This window comes from Lolium rigidum, chromosome 5 (genome assembly GCF_022539505.1).
Source record: "Lolium rigidum isolate FL_2022 chromosome 5, APGP_CSIRO_Lrig_0.1, whole genome shotgun sequence".
In the NCBI taxonomy this organism is placed as follows: Eukaryota; Viridiplantae; Streptophyta; class Magnoliopsida; order Poales; family Poaceae; genus Lolium; species Lolium rigidum.
In genome coordinates this window covers 129291604-129300746 of record NC_061512.1, presented here as the reverse complement: position 1 = coordinate 129300746, position 9143 = coordinate 129291604, and the positions used below count along the sequence as shown (strand labels likewise).

General features: G+C 43.5%; 1 protein-coding gene across 2 annotated transcripts; it reads left to right on the top strand.

The window, feature by feature from the left end:
- The first annotated feature begins 4133 nt into the window (after positions 1–4133).
- On the top strand, positions 4134–7403 carry LOC124655227 (transmembrane protein 230-like). 2 transcript variants are annotated; one of them, XM_047194159.1, is made up of 3 exons: positions 4134–4187; positions 5185–5444; positions 7013–7403. In XM_047194159.1, exons 2-3 carry the CDS (start codon positions 5186–5188, stop codon positions 7090–7092), a joined length of 339 nt encoding a protein of 112 aa, XP_047050115.1. In that variant the 5' UTR covers positions 4134–4187; position 5185; the 3' UTR covers positions 7093–7403. The 2 variants fall into 2 exon arrangements, with proteins under 2 accessions (XP_047050115.1, XP_047050114.1); XM_047194158.1 differs by having other exon boundaries at positions 4135–4208.
- Positions 7404–9143: the final 1740 nt, after the last annotated feature.

Here is a 9143-nt window from a genome sequence, read left to right as displayed (position 1 = left end):
TGGACAGCGGTCAAGAATATCCTGAAGTACTTGAAAAGAACTAAGGATATGTTTCTTTGTTATGGAGGTGACCAAGAGCTCATTGTAACAAGTTACACCGATGCAAGTTGGAACACCGATCCCGATGACTCTAAGTCACGATCCGGGTACGTGTTTATATTGAATGGTGCTGCAGATAAGCCGGGCAAGCTCGAAGCGAGTGCACGGTGGCGAAGTCTTCAACGGAATCGAGTACATAGCGGCTTCGGAGGCTTCATCGAAGCGGTATGGATGAAGAGGTTCATTGTAGAGCTCGGTGTGGTTCCTAGTGCATTGGACCCACTAGTCATATACTCGTGACAACATGGGTGCCATCGCTAATGCACAAGAACCAAGGTCACACAAGAGGCTGAAGCATATCAAGCTGCGTTACCACTCGATTCGCGAGTACATCGAAGATGGAGAAGTAAAGATTTGCAAAGTACACACTGATCTAAATGTAGCAGATCCGTTGACTAAAGCTCTCCCTAGGACAAAGCATGACCAACACCGTAATGCCATGGGTGTTAGGTATATTACAATGTAATCTAGATTATTGACTCTAGTGCAAGTGGGAGATCGAAGGAGATATGCCCTAGAGGCAATAATAAAGTGGTTATTATTTATATCTCTATGTTTATGATAAATGTTTATATGTCATGCTATAATTGTATTAACCGAAACATTAGTACATGTGTGGTATGTAGACAATAAGAAGTCCCTAGTATGCCTCTTAAACTAGCTTGTTGATTAATGGATGATTAGTTTCATAATCATGAACATTGGATGTTATTAATAACAAGGTTATGTCATTATATGAATGATGTAATGGACACACCCAATTAAGCGTAGCATAAGATCTCGTCATTAAGTTATTTGCTATAAGCTTTCAATACATAGTTACCTAGTCCTTATGACCATGAGATCATGTAAATCACTTATACCGGAAAGGTACTTTGATTACACCAAACACCACTGCGTAAAAAGTATCCCGAAAGTATGAGTTGATGCATATGGATCAATAGTGGGATTTGTCCATCCCGATGACGGATAGATATACTCTGGGCCCTCTCGGTGGAATGTCGTCTAATGTCTTGCAAGCATATGAATGAGTTCATAAGAGACCACATACCACGGTACGAGTAAAGAGTACTTGTCAGGAAACGAGGTTGAACAAGGTATGGAGTGATACCGAAGATCGAACCTCGGACAAGGAAAATATCGCGTGACAAAAGGAATTGGTATCGTATGTGAATGGTTCATTCGATCACTAAAGTCATCGTTGAATATGTGGGAGCCATTATGGATCTCCAGATCCCGCTATTGGTTATTGGTCGGAGTGAGTACTCAACCATGTCCGCATAGTTCACGAACCGTAGGGTGACACACTTAAAGTTGGATGTTGAAATGGTAGTATTTGAATATGGAATGGAGTTGGAATATTTGTTCGGAGTCCCGGATGAGATCCCGGACATCACGAGGAGTTCCGGAATGGTCCGGAGAATAAGATTCATATATAGGATGTCATTTTATGTGAATAAAATGTCGCGGAAGGTTCTATGGAAGGTTCTAGAAGGTTCTAGAAAAGTCCGGTAGAAACCACCAAGGAAGGTGGAGTCCACATGGGACTCCACCTCCATGGCCGGCCAACCCTAGTGGGGGAGGAGTCCCAAGTGGACTCCCCTTAGGGGCCGGCCACCCCCCATATGGGAGGTGGAACTCCCACCTTGGTGGGAGTCCTAGCTAGGCTAGGTTTCCCTCCCTATGGAAGGTTTTTGGTTCGGGTCTTATTCGAAGACTTGGAGACCAACTCTTGGGGATCCACCTATATAATGAGGGGCATAGGGGAGGGGCCGGCCACACCAAAGCCACAAGTTGGCCGCACCCCCTTGAGGCCGGCCACCCCCTCCCAAACCCTAGCCGCCCCCTCTCCTCCATAGCTCCCGCGTGCTTTAGCGAAGCTCCGCCGGAGTTCTCCACCGCCACCGACACCACGCCGTCGTGCCGTCGGATTCAAGAGGAGCTACTACTTCCGCTGCCCGCCGGAACGGGAGGTGGACGTCGTCTTCATCAACAACCGAACGTGTGACCGAGTACGGAGGTGCCGCCCGTTCGTGGCGCCGGAACCGATCGTGATCAAGATCTTCTACGCGCTTTTGCAAGCGGCAAGTGAACGTCTACCGCAGCAACAAGAGCCTCATCTTGTAGGCTTTGGAATCTCTTCAAGGGTGAGACTCGATACCCCCTCGTTGCTACCGTCTTCTAGATTGCATCTTGGCTTGGATTGCGTGTTCGCGGTAGGAAATTTTTTGTTTTCTATGCAACGTTATCCTACAAATGGTTCCTACTGGTGTTGGGGTTTCTAAGTTTATATTGCCGGCAGCGGTACCCGAAGATGGCGATGAGAGGTTTGCGATTTTCTCGCCACCTTGGTTATTGCATACCCTGGTTTGATGGGTGCCCCTAATGGTATGGCTTGTTTTTGTCGGCGTGGTGTTTGTGTGTCATGTTTGGGTTTTGTAGCGTGTCGCTTTGTGGTCTCATGTGTTGGATAGAGTAGGTGCAACCCAAATGTTTCGGATTTTTGTTAGACTTGCATGTAAGTGCGCAAGCTTAACATTGTTACATCCGTTTAAAAGAAACTTTCCCATCGATCTCGTGGGCCATGTTCAATCTTTCTTTCCATTCCTAAAAAAAATGTCATTCAACAATTTTTCAGCATGGAACAAAGCGCGAAATCCTATTCAAACCATCGCCCCCATGGTTTCACCCGCGGGGAGAGTTTGGACCGCGACCCATCAATAGGCAGGGAGCCAGTAGGCCTAGGGTTTTTCTGATTTTTATCTTTTTTCTAGTTTTTCTTGGGGTTTAGTTTTCTTTCGATTTTTCTTCGATTTATCTTTTTTTTTTTTCTGTTTTTCCTCTTTTAACAAATTTTAAAGTCGAGCAAATTTTAAATTCGAACAATTTTGAAAGTAAGCAAATTTTTAATCTAAGCAAATTTCAAATTTGGGAAAATTTGAAATCTAAGCAATTTTTGAATATGAGAAAATTCCAATCGTGAGCAAATTTCAAATCTAAAGAAATTTCGAATTTGGGAAATTTTGAAACAATCGAACTAATGGGCCAGACCCATTAACGGTTTTCCCTTAGCGATGGTTATAAGCCATTGCTAAGGGGTGATGGTTAGCACCTCCCGAAAATTTCCCAGACTCGAAAATTTACTTAGATTTCAAATTTTTCCAGATTTGAAATTTGCTTGCCAAGATTCGAAATTTGCTCAGATTACTTTTAAAATTATTCGAATTTGAAATTTTCTTAACTTTAAAATTTGCTCGACTTTAAAATTTGTTAAAAAAGAAAAACAGAAAAAATAAAAATCGAAAGAAAATCGAAACCCAAGAAAAACCAGAAAAACTCGACAAAAACCGGAAAACCCGATGCCTAGTGCTCCCTGCCTGTTGATGGGCCGCGACCTAAACTCACCACCACACGGGCGATGAATAGGATTCCGCGTTAGCCGCTCCCAAACAAAGCCGACTCAGAAATGCAGGCTGCGTGGCCGGGGCGACATCAATTGTTTCACACCATCGTAGCTACAGCTGGGCATGGGCAGCCCGGCCCGAAAATCCCGGACTAGGGCCAGGTCGGGCTTGCAAGTCGGGCCGGGTTCGGGCCTGATTTCGGAGCCTGAACGTCGTGTCGGGCTGGGCTCGGGCTTGCAGAAAACAGGATTTAAACCTAGTTCAGACCGGGCCGGGCTTTTCTCTATTCGGGCTGGGTTCAGGCCCGATTTGTAAGCCCGAAGGTCGGGCCGGGCCGGGCTCAGGCCTAGGAAAACCCGGCCCGGCCCGAGGAATGCCCACGCCGTAGCCGTACCCTCACTTCCGCTCTCGCATTTTTTTCTCCCGACTCGCGACCGAGCAGGCGATCCCCTTTGCGCTTCCATCGCCTGCGACTCCACCTCCACCTTTCCTCCATCTCCCGTGCAGCCACCGCACCTCCTTCCCGTCGTCGACCACCCCACGCCGCCACCTCACCTCCTCCACTAACAAGCCCCCGCCGCCGCCCAACCTCCATCGCCGACCGCCGGTTCTCCCCCCCTTCCTAGCGGCGAGCAGCAGGTCCTGCGCGTCGGGACGTTCCCCAGCAGCACCTCTCGGAAGCAGGTAGCAGGCAGACAACCCAAGGTTTCCGCACCCTCCATCCCCACCCCCCGCCGTCAATTCAGTTCAATTCCTACGAGCTACCATGCGCATATGTGTGTATCTACCATGTACTAGTGATGCTAGGTCTGGGTGGATCTGGGAGTTTCTGCGTTTATCTGCTACGGATTGAACGGGTGTGTGTATTTCCATGTCAGTTTACACCACTTGCTGTGTAATTATTTCCCATAGATTGATACTTATCTGCCATGGATTGAACTCGTGCGTCTATCCCGTACTAATTTCCGTATCACATGCTCCGGAAAAATGTCACTCCGCCACAAATCACAGTCGAGGCTCGAGGGAGCATCCTTTGTTCATCTAAGGCTAGAATTCACGCCCATTTCGATACGATCAACTCGTTAAACATGCTCCTTAGTACACGAGAAATGCTGTTTTTGCTCATCAGTTTTTAGCACTATTTGCCATGGAATGAACCTGCACATGCCAATTTACGCCACATAGTAGTTACTGTGTATTTCCCATAGGTTTGGTACTTGCTATTTGCCAGTGATTGCACCTGTTCTTATTTGCGCACCATTTTCCGTATCAGATCCTCCGCAAAGTCTCACTGAGTCTCAGACCACCATTGAGGGAACATCCTGGCTTATCTAAGGCCAGAGCTCACGCCCATGTCAGCGCGATCAACTCGTTAGACATGTTTCCTTATTATGCGAGCAATGTTGCTTTTGTTGACGAGTTTGTTTAGTAGTATATACTATGTATGATACTTCTGATGAAAACCCGAGTTGTGTAATTAACGAAACCTATAAGCAAAAACAGTTCACTTCTCAGGTTACTTTTCGAAAGATGGTATTTATTTGTTATCTTCGTCTGTTGATGGTGATTTTCCACTCTGTGATTTCATGTTTCAAGTTTTTCCAAACCCTTCTTATAGCGCATTACTTTGGTCATTTCTGTACTTGTGTTTCACGGTGTGTTTCCAATGCTCTTGCTGCAGTATGGCGGCCAGACGCAACATACCGTACTCGGTTATTCCAACCGAGGACAGGGATGAAGACAATGTTGATCGCCGGTTCACGTACACCCCAAAATCCTTGAGGAGGATCCCGTGGAAGTCAATTGCCCTAGCGTTGTTCCTCCTTGTCCTGGGAAGCGCTCTTCTGTTCCTGTCGTATTTTATATCCACGGGTCACATGGAGGGTGATAGTTCTCAGGTGTATGGCCTATTGTTCCTGGGTATCCTTGCCTTTCTTCCTGGTATGTTCATGTATACTGCTTCAGTTACTGTATTGAGATTGATATGCATCTGTTTCATCTTCCATTATGAATATTGTCTTTCTACAATTATTATTCCACAAGCTTTCCTGCACAAATAATGGCCAGTTGCAGACACTATGTGTAAAAACTTTATTTAAACACAATGGCCACTTTCATCACTGTAGTAAATTTAACATAGGGTAGTTTTTCTCTTCTCATTAGTCATTACAGATGCCTCATGTAAAACCAATGTGCACTTGCATTGTTGCATTATTGGAGTAAATTATGAAGGACAAGCTATATTATTGATATGTATCCATAACTGCTAGTGGACTCTTCCATTTCAGACGAAACAGGTCCCTTTTGGCATCTCTGAAAACAAAACTTTTCCTACCCTTCAACATCTCAACTATTACGCTGAAAACAAATATGTTCTCGCTCTTTACTCTTTAGCGTGTCAATTAATACACTTGCATACACTTGGTGTAAAACATCTTCTATCTCTAAATACGAGATCCCTACTAGCTGGTTTTCCCGATCTCGTGCAACCATGTCATCCTTATTTGCCCAGCCCTAGCCGATTGCCCATCATGTCTTTCCCCGATTATTTTTCTGATTTTTTTATTAATCCACGCTAATGATGCATTGATTCATGGATTCATTGATTCATCAGAGGCAAAACGACTGCTCTGGCGGAACTCACGGTCTCCACGACTCCACCTTCATCCCCTTTTTAACTGCCATCCGCTTGGTGTAAAACATTTCTGTAAAAACAATGGTCACTTTCATCACTGTAGCAAATTGAGAGCGAATTTTTTGTCTTCTCATTCCAAATGTTTCCTGTAAAAACAATGCCCCTTTGCATCACTGGAGTAAATTATGTAAGACAAGATACACTCTTGATATGTAAGTGCAACTTATAGAGTGTTAGTGGACTCTTCTATTTCAGACGAAACTGTTGGCGTAATCTTGATTGGTGTCTCAGTCCAAGCAGGATTGCTGCTGTGTCCATGGTGTAGTATAGGCTTTGTAGGTAGTTTCCATAAGCTAGCTATCTATTTGCATACTGCTAGTTGTTTGTGTTTGAGTCAGCTTTGCATGCCAGTTACGTGTGGTCTTTGTAGAGTTTGGATCAGTTTGGGTCTCTGTGTTAGGGTCCTAGTCCAATCCATGTACGGGTGGCTGTGTTTTTATAAACTAGCATATCATGGAGACTGTACTGCGAGTTTAGACAAATAAAGAGAAAAAGGAAGTCACTTCAAGTGTCCAAATCTTGTCTATTGTTTGTGTTATGATATTTTTCATACGATCGACCTGGGTGAAACCCAACAGAAACAGGACCTTTTTGGTATCTCAATTATTATGCTGAAAACTAAACATTTCCTACCCTTCAGCTGCTCAACTGTTCCACTGAAAACAAATATTTTCTCATTCTTTAGCATCTCACTTAATACAATGCGTATCAGTGGAAAATTATGTGCTTTGCTTTGGTTGTGAGAAATCTATAGAACGATTTCTCTGTCCAAATGACTAACTTTTACATGTACACATTTACATTGTTTTTGCAGGATTTTATGAGACTCGCGTTGCTTATTATTCGTGGAGAGGAGCACCAGGGTACACCTTTGCCTCCATTCCAGACTATTAGTCTTCGATTTTTACTCATCGGCTGTGCAGTAAAGATATTGAACAGCAAGGGAAAATATGAAACAGCATCAAGAATCAAATGAGCAGTTATTCTTAGTGCTATAAATAGTTAACATGTACATGAGGTCACCTAGTGATGATTACTGTCACATAATGTCGCTGCTTCATCAGAATATTTGCATGTGCTGCAGAGTCTCTTGTGCTTGCTCGCTTCTTCATTGCTATGTAGATTGCTGTTTTGGAGCTACGTCAGATATCAGTTTCATAAATCTACTATGTCAATGTCAGATTATATTCGTAGGAGTTTTTGAAGTTTCTATGCCCCCTAATACTTTCTCTCTACTTCCTGTCATTTGCATCATCATATTTGTACTTTCTTTGTATGCTTCTACTTGAAAAGTTGGTTCAACATAATTCAGAGTTCCTTTGTAATTTCGAAATGCATTTATATGCTGTTAAAAGATAAAATATTGTTTGTTTTTAATACTGATGACTATGCAACACCCAGACTATGCAACCCAAAATGACGGAGCAAGTGTGTGAATCAGTTTTCAGTGTTTGGAGTCCAGGGCAACGTACCTGGCAAAGTACAAAATTCACCGAACGAGTCAATGTAGTTTTGTTTAATGCATTTCTTGGCTAATTTGACACTTGTTAAACTGACGGCCAACCTGCCTAAAACTGTTTAGTTTGAAGTGTTTGTTACTAGACTAGAATTGAATTTCCGCGAAGATAACTAGTTAACCAAAGGAACCACAAGCGCCAGAAGTTGTTCCAAACTCAAAACTCAGCAGTCTGCAGGAACATGTCGGTGTTTTTTGCGATTGCGAGGGACTTGAAGTACTACGTGACACTGTCTACTAAACAGCGTTCTCACAAATTGTGAACTTGATAGGATTACTCATACGTTCCACTTTCGGCAGTAGAACTTGGCAGCTTAGTCTTCTTGCTCTTGCTGGTGCAGTGGCGCCCCTCCAATTCTGAGGTGGACTTTGAAATGCTGTTGTGGTCTTTGGCGATGGCCGTGTTCCTGTTAATCTTGGTGAGTTGTTTTCTTGTTAATGTTGTTGAGATGGGACAAACTGATGCCACTGCCTTGCACGCCTTTTGGGTAATTGTGGATGCCGCTAGAGTGTCCATTGCTTGCTCTTGCCGTTACTAGAGAATGTGATATCTCGCTGAATGAGGCGCGCAAGGCAACCTAACCAGAGATGATGTACCCTCTTGAAATTTCAACTGGCATAGGTTACCATCCAGAGATGAAGGTATGGCACGCCGTGTCGCAGGGCCTTACAAGCGCTTGAGTACCTTCTTGTGAAGAACCCCACCAAATCCACCTTCCTATCACTGTTAGTACAAACCAAAATGCCTCCAAACCCATCTTTAGTGTTTCTTTGATTACTGGAACTTTTGGGGACATTAATATTTAGGACTTTTGCATATAAGAACCACCAAGACTAGCATTTGAGTTCGCAAACCCATGTATGATTGCATTCTTCAGTACCGAATTTCATAGAAAATGTATCACAAGCTCGAACTTCGGTTTTGTGTTTATTCAAAGATTCTAATGTACCTTAAGAGCTCTTCCGATGTATTTCCACCAACTGTGAAATTCTTGTGCTCGGGTTTAATGTTGTCAGAATCGTGATTTTAAATCGGATCGGAACCTCTATGGTAGGACTGTAAACCGTAGGATCTTAACTTTTAGAATCCTAAAATGTTAGATTTTACTCAGCAGAATCGTTGAATCGTTCCACTCAATTTGGGTCGTAAAATCATAGAATTGCATAGTAGAATCATGATTTAGACAACTATTAATCTATCTCTCTTTCCGAAAACATCCTACGATCTACCTATAGGGTACATGTCTCCCAGCTCTGCACTCGGTGAATAATAAAGCATATAAGCCTTATAGTCTAGTCAATAAAAAAGCAAAAAAAATCTAGTTTTAGGAAAATACTCATAAGTAAATGCCCTTTTTCTCCCAAAGTCGTCGGAAGTGTTTGTAATAAATTCTGGCTACAATTGAGGAGATCTTCTCGGTGAAATTTT

Coding starts and splice junctions, on each gene's coding strand:
- LOC124655227 (XM_047194159.1), top strand. CDS start 5,186: ATGGCGGCCAGACGCAACATACCGTACTCGGTTATTCCAACCGAGGAC. Junction 5,445..7,012: donor TATCCTTGCCTTTCTTCCTG/GTATGTTCATGT, acceptor TTGTTTTTGCAG/GATTTTATGAGACTCGCGTT.